Below are 17092 nucleotides of genomic sequence, written 5' to 3'. Positions count from 1 at the left end.
ACAAATTCTGCCTGACAAATGGATTAAACTTTCGTCAACCACAGACCAAAACTTGCAATTCTTAAACCGCTGTAGGAAACAATTCTCTCTTAGAAGACAAACTGAATATCAAACAGGCCCTATGGTGATGTTGCAGATAGATTATTTTATCTGATAGTTTTAGCTTTTGTAATGATAAATGCCAGTTTAAAGTTTCATAGTGCACGACTGCCTCTGCTTTCACAGCCATAAAAGTAAAAGAACGTTATTTGTGGAGGGACTAACATTCCCCTCCACAAGAACGTTTGTACGTGATTAACATCTCATTTAGGAATTTTTACATTTTTTGAATCAATGCAGACAAAAAATCCCATTCCATTCAAATTAGGTTAAAAGCTTTTCTGCAAAGACATTGCATCAAGTCATTGACTTGCAGCACTTACTCCTCCTGGATGAGAACTAAGTGAGAATCTCGTGCATTGTGTCATTGACTTTACAGCAATCCTTCATACTGAGCATGCATGGAGAGATGTGGAGAGATAAAACTCTCCTTCAATAGGAAGAAACCTCCAGCACAAGCTGGCTAAGTACAAGAGGCCATCTACCACGACCCACTCACTGTTTGAGAAAACAGAGTGAACACACAAAAACCCCCAAACCCACCCGCCAAATGAAGATGTACACTAATTCCCTTTACTCTACTCCCTCTCCAAACAAGACAACTTCTGTCTTATCAGAATTTAAAAGCAGAAAGTTTAGTGTCATCCAGCCTTTAATGTACTCAAGACATGCCTTTAGACTATCAAACTGACTAATCACTGGTTCAGTATTAATAAATTCTTATTTGAAAAAAATGCTGCCTGGGAAGCTGAAATACCTAGTCTCAATGCTTCTTGACATGTTATTGACTGGCATTTGCAAAGCACCCAATCCAGGAGCATCATTTGTTTTTCTTGGTGCTGACTGGATGAACCCCAAAAACAAAATTAAGGACTATAGTACTGCTAATGCTGTGCATAATATTTTACATTAAAGTTACTGTTTGAACTTTTATAATAAGCAATTTTAGAGGGGGTCATCAATATTTGCAAATATAAGCCAAATATTGGGTAGATGTCATCCTTGGTCTCTGCAAATTCCAGGGGTCCATTGTAAATTGAGATTAAAACTAATGAAAATGTGCTGTGAAAATTAATGGCAATCATAGGGGATTTTTACAAAACTTTACTAGGGGTGCCAATAAATGTGGACAACACCGTGGCTTAGTGCTTAACAGGAGAACCAAACATTTTCTAGACAAAATACATTTGCGTAGCAGTTAATGAGAGATATTTGATGGTTCCCAAAATATGAGAACAGCTGGTGAGGTTTTGCCTGTTGAGGAAGTATATACACTTTCACTGCTGGTTCAGCATGTTAAAACTTGAAAACTGTAGCCTGATATCTGAAAGCATATCACACATGGCAGGAAAAAAAAAAAGAGTGATTTGGCATAAACAACTCCCCCTTCTAACTAAAATGCACATTTTTAGTGCCATTTACTGTCTATTTTTTCCTCAGTCAATCACCCTTTACTCCCAAAAAATCCTCAGTCACTGACCATTTTCAGGAATTTGTTATTGTGAGCGATCGCAGAATTCTCGGCAACTCAAGTTTTCTTCCAGGAAATTCGACACTGATTCTGAGCAAACACTCACAAACATATACCCCCTTTTAAGACACACACACACACACACACAGTCACACTTTAGGCGCATGAAAGGCCAGTGCACAAGCACATTACTTGGCAACACAGTATAAGTAAGCGAGCCACACACTGAGAACACAGCAGAGAGATCTCATTGGAGGGGGAAGGACAGGCGGGATTCCGTCCTACGTTTTGTCCACCAATCGGGGAAGGCAGAGCGATAAACATGGTTGTAACAGGATCCCTGCAGCACATTGTGTTCCCTCTAAACCAAGAAGAAAAAAACACAACAACTTGCCTCCTCTTGCTTCCTGCAAACAGTTAATCTTTTTGTTTATTCTTTTCAAAATTTACGGGAACTTACCATCTCCTATCGTACAGATCTCCCTGGAGTTTTAAACGCAGAAGTTTTAAAAAAAGACACACACATACACAAAAGGATCAAAAAAGAATTGCTGATCAGGAGAGTGAGTCAGACACTGGGGACACAACATGAGAGGTACAAAGTGTCCTTGTCTTTACAGAAAACGAGGCCAGTGGGTTGCAGTGTAAACTATCATGCAGATCAGGCACATATCCTGGAAAAGTACCATGAAATATTGGCTTTATTTTTTTAAACTAAAACAGTAGTTCTGAAAAACAATCTAAATTTTCATATAAAAGCTTTTTCTGAACATTCCCTCAATTTGTCACAATAAGCAGAAGGATTCATCTAGATACTTTAACCTACAGACACAGTCACCTCTAACCTCTGTCTCTCAACCTTTCACTCCAAATAAGAGTTGACTAAATCTGCACGAGTTAGAGAGAAATAGAGGCACCGTTTCCGGTCACAGGATGGTGTTTGTTTCCCAGCCACAGGAGCAGCATGGCGAGAGAGTCGCATTGCAAACGCAGTTGGTTTAGTCAGTAAAGTTTGTCAGCTGACTAGAGCTTTCCTCCCCTCACCACACTATGGCCCCTCACAGGGCCCCTCTACTTTTAGAGAAACCAATACTTTTATTACTCAGCAAAGAACATAAACAACAGGCCAGTGGGAGGGCCAGGCAACCGAAGGTCATATTTGAGAGATTTGCTTCAAACGCCTCATTCATTGATTGATTAACTACAACAGCAGTCCCTCGCATAAACATCCAAGCTACTTATACTGAAAAGAAAGCTTATGAATGATTAGTAATGATCAGTAATCCTCCAAGCTATTTAAAGCTGGACTATTCTGGTATCAATAATCTAAAAATAATTCCTTTTAAGTGGCATTTCATAATGGCCACCACTGATTCATCACTAACTCGGAAACTCTACATAGCTTTTCAGAGAGTCATAGGAGTCTGGTGATTAGGTATGACAGTTCAAACTTCATATGGCCGCAGCACCAAACGTCGCGTGGGGGAAGAAGAAAAGTGCTGAGGATTGTAAACAAAACCATTTAAGGTTATTTAGATTTAAAAACAACTTACAGATACATCTCAATAAATCAAAATATAATAAAAAATTATTTAATAAATGTATTTATAAAGTAATTTTTGGTATAAAGTATTTTTGGTATCCATATTAAAAAATATATATAGGCCTGTCACGATAACAAATTTTGCTGAGCGATTAATTGTCCCAAAAATTATTGCGATAAACGATAATATTGTTTGAAGACCTTTTTACACTGATTTAATGTAACGTGCGATTTCCTGCCAAAGACAGATACACTTTATTTTCAAAAGAACACTTAAGACTGGAACTGATAAAATAAACAAAACAAACAAAAACAAAAATAAAATGGATTCTCAGTCTCCATTAACAAAAATGTACTTGAATAAAAACACCAAAGTGGAAATAAATACTTCATTCAACCAAAAGAGTGTAGATTATGAAGTCTATATACCATATTGCCCTTCAGTAATCATTAGATTTAAATAGAGAAGATGGGCACATCCGACTACCTGATGCAATAGTTCACACAACAGTTAGTTCACACGTACATTTAAGATTGTCTCTTGTGATTTTGTAACTGATCATCCTGTACTGTGTGGTGTGTTACAGTAGATCATCACGGTATATAGTCGTGGCCCCTCCGATCTAAATCAGGGGTTTTCCCTGACTGGGAGCGTTAACGCAGCCTGTTTAGTATGACAGGTAGCCAATCAGAAAGCGGATTCTCCTCCTCGCTTTCTGAGGGGAAATTACAGAGGGGAATTCCAAACAGCTGACATGGCGCAACCCGAAGTCCAGCGGACATTGGAGATGATATGTGGAAACAACAATAATGTTTATAAAATATTTTGTGCAAATAATATAGAAATGGGGCTGTACATTGGCGCAGTTGGTAGAGCTGTTGCATTGTAGCAAGAAGGTCCTGGGTTCGATTCCCGGCCCGGGGTCTTTCTGCATGGAGTTTGCATGTTCTCCCTGTGCATATGTGGGTTCTCTCCGGGTTCTCCGGCTTCCTCCCACAGTCCAAAAACATGACTGTCAGGTTAATTGGTCTCTCTAAATTCTCCCTAGGTGTGAGTGTGTGTGTGAATGGTTGTTTGTCCTGTCTGTTTTCTGTGTTGCCCTGCGACAGACTGGCGACCTGTCCAGGGTGTACCCCGCCTCTCGCCCGGAACGTTAGCTGGGGATAGGCACCAGCAACCCTCCCGACCCCATTAGGGACAAAGAGTGTATAGAAAATGGATGGATGGATGGAATATAGAAATGACGAGAGGGTGAGTGAGGGTGGGGGGGAGTTGGAGCGAAATTGCTACACAGTTGATGAACCCGGTAACTTTTCAGCTGTTCTTCGTTAACATAAATAGGTTATAATGATTTTCATTCAGTTGCAGGTAGACTGTAGTAAAGCATTGATTAATGCCTGGTTTTAAAATTAGTTAACTGGACTTGTAGCCATTATTTGGTGCCGGTTGTTGGACACCACATGACACGATCGAACCCCACGAACCGTTATACCTAGGATTCCTGTCGGCTAATGTGTGGTCTCTAAGGTTTTGAAAATGGGCCGACACCTCTAAGATCGTGTAGTGTGCACTGGGCAGTAGACTAAGTAAATGAGGAAGGGAGGGTCAGTGGAGAGCACTGGAGTTGAGCCTTTTTTCATTCAGTGTCATCAACAAAAAGAGAGAAAGGCCGGAAGAGACGATAAAAGCGATAATTAAAAAGACATCGATAGTTTTAATTTATCATACGATTAATTGATTTAGCGTTTATCGGCAAAAAAGGCCTAAATATTGCCTGTTCACAGACTACTGTATCTCTGCATAAACAATGGAAAGTTCAGTGAAAGGAAAAAGTGAGACGGAAAACATTGCACAACCAACCGGAAAAAGTTCACCCTTGAGATGACTGAGAAGCAAGTTTGGAGAAACTTTTAGTTGGAAGGTAAAACAAAGCAAAAAAGACTGTCTTATTTCCTCCCATTATGCTGTCTTCAGCACATGCCTTAATGTAGCAAAGGAAAGGTGTCTTAAAAAACTTGGAAGACAGCATAACTGTGACGATTTATATGTGATAAGTGACAAATAGCATAGTAGTAAGTGATATTTAACATGACAGAGTTATGCTGGTCTTTAAAAATTTATTTAAGACGCCTTTTCATGAAGCGTTGTGCTTCCGATAAGTGATTCAGTTAGAATATAGAAACATGCTGGTAAGAAGATCTGAAGACTTTCAGTTGAAGGTAGCTCAGACGGTGAAAATAGAGCTTAGATTACAATCACTGTCCCTTCCCTAATAAAAAACAACAGATGAAGTTGTATCCGCTCTTATCTGGTGACACCTTAAAAGAGAAAGACTTACAGGAAGTGTATGTAATTGCGTGAAAATGTAAAAACATGAATATAAACTTGCAAGGATGATGAAAGCTGTTTGATTTATTTTAACACAGAAGAAAGGGGGCTCAACCCTATTATGCAACCACAGGATATACAGTACTTATTCAGTCTTTACAAAAAAAGAAAGCAGCCATTGTTATAAAGTAAGCTCTTACAATCATGCACAACTATAATATCTTTTCACAACCAGGGTAGAATACATTTGTAGTTTCTCCAAATATTCCAGTTTATGTTTAACTGCATAAATATGAAGCTCTATTTATTCATTTTACAAACTATTTTCTCAATATTCTTCACATCCAAAACCAGTTCAGGGAAAACCACACAGGAAAACCTAGGCTAGGTTTCTCTGACTGTTCTCTGGTATCAGGGAACTGAATGCAGATAAAGAGAATAACACATCAATGTAACGATGTAAACAAGAATCTCAGTTCCTCAGATCCCAAAAAGAGAAAAGAAAGAATAATCACCCACAGTTTGTACAAATAAATGCATTTTTACATTCTCATAAATCTACTGTCAAAACCAAGAAACAAGTTCATAAAATGTCCTTCAACGCATGTCCTAAAGACGGAAAGCTTCATTTAAATAAACAGAATTCTTGAGCTGGGTGAAAAGATTCAAACTAAGGACTTTCATAAACTATATAAGTGCAATACTTTTTAATTGTTACATGCTCTTTTTCGGTTGCATTTTCAGGAGATTTGAAGTTCATTTTTGTAGCAACACTTTAGGTGCTTCTGCACACACTTACTTTGTATTTTTTTAAAGTTTTTTTTATTAAAGCAATTACAACAATTCAGTATACCAATATACCATTTGCAATTCAGTAAATGGTATATGAACTGAAATTAAATGGCCCATTTCCAGTGATACTGACCACACAAAACATTTTATACGAGGCACATTCACCGACTCAAGCTCAGAAACACACTCACATTTATGATGCACAGATCAGTAACCAGCTTGAGAAACAATCTACAAAAGACAACCACTCTACCCACTAGCCACAGTCGCCTTTTGTAAAAGTCTGTCTGCATCTCACTACCTGACAGAACATCTATCCATTCACCTCACAAAACACCTCCATATCTACCAGACTGTGAGGATATTGTTCATCCAATTCCCTCTGCAGATGAAAAATGTGTTCCATCTTCTTTTTATTAACACTTATTTTGATGATTGTGGGAAGACAGCATGTGTGTTTTAGAATAGGTGTTGAAAGTACTGTGGGTTTTAGTCAAATCTATTTATTATTTGAATGGTTTTCGGTTGGAGGAATTAAGTTATGAAGGCTCTAGCACACAGAAGACTAATAGGGCTTTGATTGATTTGACTGTGTGAGAAGAGCTCTATAGATAAAGTCTGATAGATTGAATTGAATATATTAAATTTAGTCAATATTTAGTGTAGTGCGAATGGATTCAATGCTGGCTCATTGGTGAACAAGAGTTTATGAACATACTGCTGTATTTTCTGAGAATTGGCCAGAAACAATAGCAGAGAGACTGGATTCAATTAAAAATGTTTGTGTCCTTTGTCAAGGAATGCCATATGGCTGGAGACAGCATGAGCACTCTGTGGGGCCTGCTTCTCTGTGAACAATAGCTCGACCACTGAGACACATCATGTCATGCAGGAGAAACATATGAGCTCTGAAGAAAATCAGCATGCAAATCCAACAAAAGAAAGAAATTCGATTGTAGCTAATAACACAAAGTAGAAGAACATGATTTAATTTATTCTGTTTCTTTTGGCATCACGTAATAAACCAAAAGGCTCCCCTGGACTGCCAATCATCAGGTTGTTTAACAGTACCTGGTTTTTCCTTTCTCTGCAGGAGGAGGAGGTATGGAGGACCGAAGGGATGCTCTGTGTTTGAGAAAGGACACAGGGGAACAGTCTGCCATTGGGATGGAGTAAACTCTTTGGACAACCACATCCACATCCTGGTCCACATTGCCTGCCTGGCCAAGTCCTTCAATGGCCTCCAGGAGGGAGAGACAGGGTCTCGTTCCAAAAGTGCACAGAACATCAGAAACTGCATCCTGTAAGAGAAAAGAACCAGAACATTTTGACAAAACAAAAATTCTAAGATGTGTGGCTTTTTGGGGATAAATTTATTGATCAGTATTAACTGATAGAAGTCAATATCTCCCCACCCTCTTAAAGGTAATGTTAAACTCATAAAATTATGTTTTCTTTGTTTCAACCTCTCAAATAACACATTCTAGACTTATTTCAGTAATTAAAAAGAGGGCATAATGTTATAGCTTTACCAGTGTAACCTTAACAAAAAAAAAAACAAAATTGAGTCGTGTAAATATAAAAATAATTAAAAGCCAATAGATACAAGCAACTAAAATAATTATTGTTCAAGCATGTCAATTTTTGCTTCATTCAAAACCTATTGGAAGGTGAAGTATATGACAGTGCAAACTATTATGATGCTATAAACCAGTGGTAATTACACTCCCATTTACCTTTGAAGTTTTTAACTTGAATGGGTTGTTAACATCTCAGCTAACTATTTTGCCCAAGGTAACTCCCATGACCAAATTAAAGCCATTAAAAGGCATCAGACAGCATATTTCTATTATCACACAAGAAGGGAGTTTTGAGGAGGATGTGTTAAAAACACACAGTTCCCAGGGGGAAAAAAAATCTTTCCATTTACTTGCAATTGCTTAAATATTTTAAGTAAATAAATGTACGAGCAAATCCATCACTTGTGACACTTCTGGAGTACACACTGAGAACATAACTAATTGTGCCTGGATAAGCCCTCCACCATGACGATTTATTATTCTTTATGCTCAGGATTATTTCCAAGACACTGTGATGAACCCTGCGGAAATAACCACAATCTGTAAAAGTACAGCTGTGATTTTGTAATTATGAGTTTATAAATGATATTGACGTGAACTTCTTAGATTCTTGTTCTTTTGCACAAAAACTGAACCTGATCAGAACCTCAAGACTCGTAATAAAACTACTCTGCATTGCACTTCTTTAGTGATGCCGCTATGTGATTAAGTGCTGATTTTTCTGACTAATTAAATTTTTCTCTCTCAGTTGAAGTGGTATAATTCAGTTTCTTGTCAATTTTCAGCTATAAATACACTTGGGGCAGTGTCGATATGTACATACCTGCTTTGCTCTGCCTTCACTTTTGGTCTTGCATTCATTTAGCAATCCAAAGGTCTGACCCAAAAAATAAGGCAAGCGCCTCTCTGCAGACAGCCAGATCTTTGGTAAGGACATATCATCTGGTTTGGAAGCAGATGACACTTTCTGGCTGAAGTGAGTGTTCAGGATAACAGAACAGAGGAAGCCCTCTATGGACAGACTTTGCCTGTAAAGAGAAAATGACCTGTTAAAATACAGTATCTTGTCAAAGTATTGAGCTTTTCCACATTTTGTTATATTGCAACTGAAAAGTCTAAGTATTTTATAGGGATATTGTAAAAAAGAAAAGAATGGTTGTTAAAAGGAAGGAAAATGACACATCTGCAAATGGAAATCTATAAAATGTTTGCATTTCTTTTCAACTGGAGTCAATACCTTTGAGAAGTTCTTCTCACTTTCAGTTTAAGTTTTGTGAGGAATGTCTTTTGTTTCTACAGAATGATTTTCTTACCCATTGAGTTTTGCAAAATTAGCTTAAGCTTACTAGATACAACTTAAGATCTCAGTGAATAGCAATTTTCAAAGCTTGCCACAAATTCTCAATTGGACTCGTATCTTGATTTGACTGGGCCACTCATTGTGAGCTGCTGTCCTCCTGGACAGTGATCACCTGACCCAGTTCCAATGTTTTTCCAAAGCTCGTATCGGACTTTTATTTCAATATTCCTCTGATCCATTTACTCTGCAGCTCTGACCAGCTTCCCTATTCCTGCTGAACGAAAGCATCCCTACTGCATTATGCTGCTACTACCAATACATGTTCAGGGCAAGTTCTCTGCCTCACATTTTGTTTTGCAAATAAGCCAACATTTTAAAGTTTGATCTTGTGTGACCAGAGAATCGTATTCCAAATATTCAACTAACGCTCTCCATCAAAACTTTGAGGGATTCAAAAAAACTACTGTATTTAAACTACAATTAGACTACATACAGGTGGACTCTGCTGACTGATTAGGAAACATTTAAATCCTCTCTTTGGCACTAGATTACTTTTAGAAAAGTCAGAGGAAAGGGGACTTCATTTTTTGTTAAAATAAAAAAAGCTGTGTTTCCCCCCCAAACACTTTACAATTATGCACAGCATGGTGTTAACTCTATCCCATAAAATCCTAATAAAATACATTGCAGCTACAAACTCAAACTTCAATAGTTTAAATGGTGTTAAGTGGTTGTGTTACGCATTGTTGCAGCTGTTGTATTTTAAGCCTCAACTCTCCAAGTTCTCTAATTGATTAGTTTGAAAGAATTCATTCTAAGAGCAGAAACAAAGCAGAAATTTAAAGATCTATAGCATGTTGAGCAAAAGAAAGAAAAAGACGATTCTATTTTAGTTATATTGCTCGTCTGAAGAAAAAAAAAGTCTGTGTATAGAAAAGAATGTTCCACAAATGTAGGGGGGCTGAGAGCTTTAGACAGCGAGAATGTCAAACTCAGATTAGCTGCCAGCCACCTCCACAAGACTGTTTACTGCGTGCAACTCCACACAACTGCAACTTCAAATATCTTAACTTTCTCTAACACATGTTGCAAACACCAAAGACACCTTCCAACAGTGGGAGACTAGTTAAAAAAAATAAAAAAAACTTTTCAAATGTGATGCCGTCTGTGGAAAAAAAAATAATAAACATCACAGTCAAAAAGTTGTAAGTGAAAAAACAAGTCAATTGACAATTTTTGTACACATCTTCAATTTAATGTCTTTTATTACCATTCAGAGTAAAGATTCCCACACCCTAGTTTCACTTAGACAGGGGCTCAAACAAGGTGTATAACGACCAGATATTTCTCCCACATGTTACACGGATAATGGTGGGATGATGGCTTACCACTGAGTCAGAGCCAAGAGTGCACTTTGTGACTGGAACTGCAGGGCATGTTTCAGCGTGTTTTAGACAAATGCTGATCGTAAGTGATGAGAAATTAGACACGCAGACGAGTGGGAAAAATTTTATCAACTCGTGGGAATCTTTTATTTTTATTTATTTTTGTGCCCCAGGCAGGTAAAGAATTAATTTGCTCTTAAATTATATCAATTTAAAGTCAAGATTGATGTAACTAAACTATAAAAAGATGTACACATTACTCTTTCCGTTTTAAACAAATGAAAATATACTACAACTATATAGTATATATAGTTGTAGGTTCTCATTAGGTTCTAATGAGAACCTAATGAGGTTCTCATTAGGCTCTATTTAAACATAACCTCAAAAGTACAAAACATAAAACAGGTTACGCAATATCAGCATTTATTAAGAAAAGATAGACCCAAAACAAAAAGCTGAGCCAAGTGCATCCTTTCTGCTTCAAGACAGGGTTTTGTGAAAATAAGTAGCAGACAGCTGCTGCCAGTCAAAAGCTGACAGCAGCCTTTGACTGGCAGCAGATGACAGAATATTGGGGATTCTATCATCTGAAGAGCATTTCCAAGATTAAAGGACTAATGTCTCAGCAAGATCTACAGAAACCTGTCCATGCGTTTATCTTTAGTTGGATTGATTACTACAACAGTGTCTTCACAAGTCTACCTAAAAAATCAATTAGATAGTTGCAGCTGACCCAGAGTCCTGCAGCACGAGTTCTCTCTAAAACCAGGAGGATAGAGCACATCAGCTAAGTTCTTAAGACTTTACACTGGCTCCCTGTATTTCAGGGCTAAATGTTAATATAGGTGAAAGTTTTCCATAACTTAGGTTTGGAAAGTTGTATTTAAATTAGCCACAAAACTTGCAAAATGTCCTTTGGTGAGATGGGGACCTTGGCAGAAATGTTTGGCCATAATGCAAAACATGTACTATGCCTTCCTCCCCACAAGGAAAAATAAAAGTTGTGAACGATGATGTCGATTCACTGTGTTGTTTGAGAATTGTAGTCTACCTGCAATTTTATTAATGGCAGCAGAGGAAGTGAAGAAAACTGTTCAGTCCATGTTAGCCACGCTTCCAGATATTGAATTTACACTAACAACTATCTTATTCGGCTCAGAACTTCGCTCCTTGCAGTGGGGGATGGTTATTTACAGCCCAGACAATTTCTGGTAAGCTTCATATTTTAAAAGCTTCTAAAGACAGAGATCCAAGGATGATTACAACTAAGAATAACCAATTTGATTATAATAAACAACAGATTTTAGTACAGCTAAATAAACAACTAGCTCTGCCAAAAAGAGGTACTTGCATAGTTGCAGTGCACACCCTTAACCACAGCAGATAGTACCAGCAGATCTTAGTGTTATTATAATCATCAGCACTTTATGCCTTCAAGCAAGACAATTACACCAACAATATTATGTGCTTGGCTCATTTTGTACACGCTGTATCTTAACCCTGTTGGAACAAACACATTGATGACTCATTTGATGTTATTGTAGCACTCATTTTCCCATATGATCATAGAACAATAAGTGCTTTGTTTTTACTGTATAAGTTCTTGATAAACATGAAGAACCACTTAAATGGCATAACGTTAAAAATATTTTTAAACCGAGTAGTAGTAGTGTACTCAAAACAATTACCGTACAATAAAAACCCCGAAAAGAAAATCTAAACGATGTCAACACAACTATTAAAATAAGAGGACAGAATTTGAGTGATCTTGGAGTACTCCATCCATCCGGAGAAAAATTTTAAATGGAGAGCAAGGCAGTAGGTAATGCTTAAAATCTTAAAATAGATAAAAGCAACAATAATTTTGCACATTTGCCATAATATGCACATAGATATCACAAACAAGAGACAATAAAGCAACAAAAATAAAAATAAAAAAAGAAAAGAAAAATTTTTACATATATATTTAAGTGCTGTACACAATAATTTTTTTAAACAGTTCTCAGTAATTAAATTAAACACGTAAGATAAGAAATTAGCTCTATTCATGATAAAATTACGTCCGGTTCATAAAGTATTTGATGGGTAACTTCTTAACTTCTGCCAAGGTTTTGCTAAACTTTACATAGACCTGCTTTTCCCATAAAATCCTAAAGCAAACAATCAGGCTACAACACACCCGGGATGTGACGCTTATCGGCAAAGATCTGTAATCATAAAAGGTTGAATTTAATCTTTGCGGAGAAGAACGTGCTGTTCATGAGAACCAGCACAAAACCAACAGGAAGTGACCCCATTGTCAACAGGTGAGTGGGCAGCTGTCATCATCAGACAAGTAGCTGGGTTAAGGAGTGGCCCAGGTGCTGCCGTCACAGTTTGTTGGTGAATAAGTCATGCAGGTATTTCCGCTTGGGGCTCGGCCTACTCACAACAAGGAGTGGGAGGTGGGAGGAGCCAGCCTACTCTTTAGAAATTATGTGGGAGGTTAACCATCCATGCAACACAGGAAACTGACAGGAGGTATTTTACTAGATGTGCTGATCCACTCATCTCTGTTTTTTTCCATTTTGACCTGTTCAGTGTCTGAGAAAGTTGGACTGATCAATACATTTTTGGATATTTTAAGCATGACAACAGATTCTTTTCTGCTTTTGGTTATGAAACAGTGTTAAAGTAAAAATATTTTTTCTTTACGTTAATTTACCCACAAATACAAACCCGATGCATTAAAACATGAAAGTAATTGACAGATTTTACAGTGCATAATTGCATAAAAGAGTGATTTCCTTAGTCTAGGGTTTTTTGAATAGTCATTACTCTATAACAGCAATGTTGAAGCAACAGGGAGGCGCTAAAGTCAAAGATACTTTCAAACCACCATGTGTTTTCAATCTCAGCCCTCTGGCTCCCTCCACTCTCCAACTCCCAAATGCTCCAGAAAATAATCCTACAGTGTTTTTTCCCCAGCTTTCTGGAAATGACCTAACTACTGCCAGGAAGAGGAATGTGAAGAATTCCCTGGAGCTGTGCGTGACGTCAGAGCGCTGAGGAGGCCCCTTCGCTTCCGAAGCCTGGATATTCCAGAGAACACTCAAACCCAAACTCCCAACAGCTGGAGTCAACTGCTGCCTTGCTCCGACTCCAAAACACTCCCAAAAACACCTCCACCACCCCCACGCCAGTTCTTACTCTTATACGCCGAGAATAGTAAAGCATTACACTAACACCGAATTAGCAGTTCAAAATAAAGTTAAATGCTTGTGCAGCCTTTGAGAATGCCTCTCTAAGATTCTCTTCTGAGGTTCCTTTATTCTATGAAGTATTTTAAGTTTTGTATTGTGTAACTTTCTGCAATAAGATTTTTTGTGTAGTTTTTGATCGCCAGCCAATACATCATTCAGAAAGAAAGAACACAAAACTGGGAATCCAGTAAACCGACTCTCCACATCTATCGCCCACACTATATGTGCTGCTATTTTAAAACTATTTTAGTAGAAATAATTTTATCTAAGTCATAAGTGAATCAACAGTGAATCCAGAAATGAATTTAGTTATTGGTTCAAGGTTTTCAACAAACCAGATGGTTAAAAACGTAAGCATCCAGTATAAAACAATATTATTTTCTTATATTATTGCTTTACATATATTTTGATTTGTTTCATGACACATTTAGTCTGTCAACTTTGGTGAGAATTTTCTGCCATAAAATTACACAAAAATAGAACCATAATATCTATCTATAAAATTCCAAAGATTTGAGAAATGTTTGCAAAGGTTTGTCTCTGTCACATAATTTTCTACATTTGTGTCTTCCTGAATCTCAGATTTAGGTGTTTGTGTTTTCACTGCTTTACAAAATATAATGGCTTCACTCAGTGACTTTTGGCTGGAGAGTACTTGTGATATCATTATATGGTTCCTTGTAAATGTGTTACCGGTACATGGTTTTTCCACTAACTACAGCGTGGCTGTGAAGTGGTTCAAAGGCAGATCTGACCACTGCCAATCTACACTAGCTCCCATTGCGGACAAGAAAAGAAATCTGTTAATGTTATTTCCATTTATAACTGTTTGCCTTTTTATATTTACACCCAATTCTAAATACTCTTGCTTGTAATAAAGTTTTCTGCAAGCGCAAAATTCACAAAATCAATGTGTTTAATGCAGAAATAACTGCTCGGCTTCATCTTTCTATGTGGTGGAGTGCATTCACTAGTGCAGAAAACCTAAACACTAATTTTGCAGATGATACCAAAGCAGAGGGCTCATTAATGCAAGCAAGTAATGGTATAGAGGGAGGTAGGAAGTCCAACTGAACCTGAAACAAGCAATATTCTCAATCTACATCCAAAACACATTTAGTGCTTCATCTGCAGTATGGCAAACAAGCTGCATAGGATGGGAACTGGGATGCCAGATTCTGGATCTGTGTCAGAGTGACTGCAGGAACATGGTCTTGAACATTCTCAAGCTGCCTTAAATTTGCTTTAAAGTTCTTTGCAGTCCTTTTCCCCCATTACTAAAATTGATTCTAGTGACCAGGATCAAACGGATAATGGGGAGCAGCAGGTGCTTTCTGATCTCATTATTTGATCACTATACTGCACTGTCATATTTGCATGGCTGCAGCCCTAGTTTTGTGTTGCTTATATTTTTACCTATTTATGTTTAGTCTCATCTGTTTAGTCTGTAAGGAATCGGTGTAGGTTCATTGTTTTGTCGTCTGCCATCAGGTGCCGTATGAACTCTGATCTGATTTGATTGTTCACATCCAGGAACTCAAACCTGTCTGCAAGATTTCCAACTGCTGGCGTTTTTAACAGCAAAGTCCAATCAACTGATAAATATGAACTAAGGGGGCTTTGAAGTTCATCACACGGTCTCACCAAGGTGGGTATATGTGGATGACATCTCCAGGTGCAGGAATCAGCTGAGCTGCCGTCTCTCTGTTGAACAACACCAACATCCGAGTGGTTTCCTCGGAGACAGCGTTTTTCTGCTGCTGGCCGTCTTGGGGGGGCTGCTGGTGCTCGCAGTGCGCCAGTTGCATGCTGGACTCCTCATGGACCTCCAGCACCAGCACACCAGGCCTGTCCACTGGAGAGCAGAGCAACAAAAACACAGATGTTGAGAGTCTGTAAAGCGTCTGTGTACAGAGTGTACTAAGACTCTAGCAGACTGCTGCTCTCTGTGGGGCCCGTTATACGTTACAAGAATGATTCACTTTTAGAATCGGAACAATTTGCACTGCATAACAGGCTGAGTTGGAAATGAAGTGCAGTAAATCCCCAGAGATGTCGGTGCAAATATTTGGAATTTCACCACAATGCTGAGTGTACTTTAAGCCTGCACTGCAAGAGTGTAAAACGATAAACAGGAGGGGCAAATGATGGCAAAGCCCTGCAGACATGCAGTAAATCAAGCTAAGATAAGACAGCAATGCTTAAAATTGGTCTGTAAACTTGACAGCTCCAAGTAAAAGAAAAAAACAGCATGAGAGGATACCAGAACAACATTTCATTGTGTGGATATGCAATTGGCCAGGGGGAGGGGGTTTAATCTCATGGTCATAAATCACAGAGATATTGCTACAGAGCAATTATTTTTTTAACATGCATCTGTCCAAACAGGACAAATACTGTACATGTTAACACCTATTTTCTGCTCCAAGAACTTAGGTTTCAAATGACAAAATTTCCAGAATAGCTGCATACTGTACAGTACTACATACCTCTATGCAGCATTCAATGCCTTAAAACATTCTGACATTTTGCCATAATAAAACCACAAACTTTTATTACTTTAATAGAGCATGACAGAAAAGTGCTCAGTAATAAAATAAATAAAATAAATAAAATAAATTATTATAAGGGAAATAATTTATGGGTTTTATACAAGTTCTGAAAACTGTGGCATCTGTAATCAACCTCTCGAAGTCAATATTTTTTTAAAACTACCTTTTCGCCATACGTCTCTGCCGGTTTTGCATATCAAGATTTATTTTTTTTGCCCAATGCTTCTTTGGTGACACTTCACCCCAGACTAAGGTGTGCTGCAGCCTCCAACAGCATTTCCTCCAGAACTGCCTTGTAGTTACCCCCATTAATTTCTTTACCTGAAACCCACCTTCACTGCTGAAGAAAAGCACCCCTACAGCATGACCCTGCTACCACTATGCTTCACTGTGAAGCTGCTATGCTCATTGCATGCTGCAATGTCACACAAAGCAACAAAGTTTCAGTTTGGTCTCACTTAACTAGAGCACTTTCGCTGTGTCTCCTACATGGGTTGCAGCAAGCGTTCTTCTAGCATCTCTGTATACAGACAAGGTCTATAAAATGTACAACTAATAGTTGTTTTGACAACAGATACTCTTGTTGCCCAGCCAGTCCGTTTAGAGAGGTCAGCCATGTCTTGGTAGGTTTGTTTTTCCATTTTGAGATGATGCATTGAACAGTACTTTGTAAGATATTTAAACTTGGACTATTGCTCTATAACGTAACCATGCTTTTAACTGAGAGTTTGCTGTCATAATGTGACAAGATGTCTAAACGCATAGGGAGCATGAATTCTTTTGAAAGGACACTACCTCA

General features: G+C 38.0%; 1 protein-coding gene across 2 annotated transcripts in view; it reads right to left on the bottom strand.

Annotated features, from left to right (window-relative positions):
• Positions 1–17092, bottom strand: part of spidr (scaffold protein involved in DNA repair) — a 44818-nt gene that overhangs the window by 18147 nt on the left and 9579 nt on the right. For both annotated transcript variants that reach the window (XM_044134271.1, XM_044134270.1), the window contains exons 8-10: positions 15386–15596; positions 8638–8842; positions 7306–7535 (exon numbers count right to left, since the gene is read on the bottom strand). In XM_044134271.1, coding sequence (XP_043990206.1) covers positions 7306–7535; positions 8638–8842; positions 15386–15596 — 646 coding nt within the window. The remainder of the gene's footprint in view (positions 1–7305; positions 7536–8637; positions 8843–15385; positions 15597–17092) is intronic.

Source organism: Gambusia affinis, linkage group LG12, assembly GCF_019740435.1.
Source record: "Gambusia affinis linkage group LG12, SWU_Gaff_1.0, whole genome shotgun sequence".
NCBI classification, from domain to species: Eukaryota; Metazoa; Chordata; class Actinopteri; order Cyprinodontiformes; family Poeciliidae; genus Gambusia; species Gambusia affinis.
This window is presented reverse-complemented; position numbering and strand designations above follow the sequence as displayed.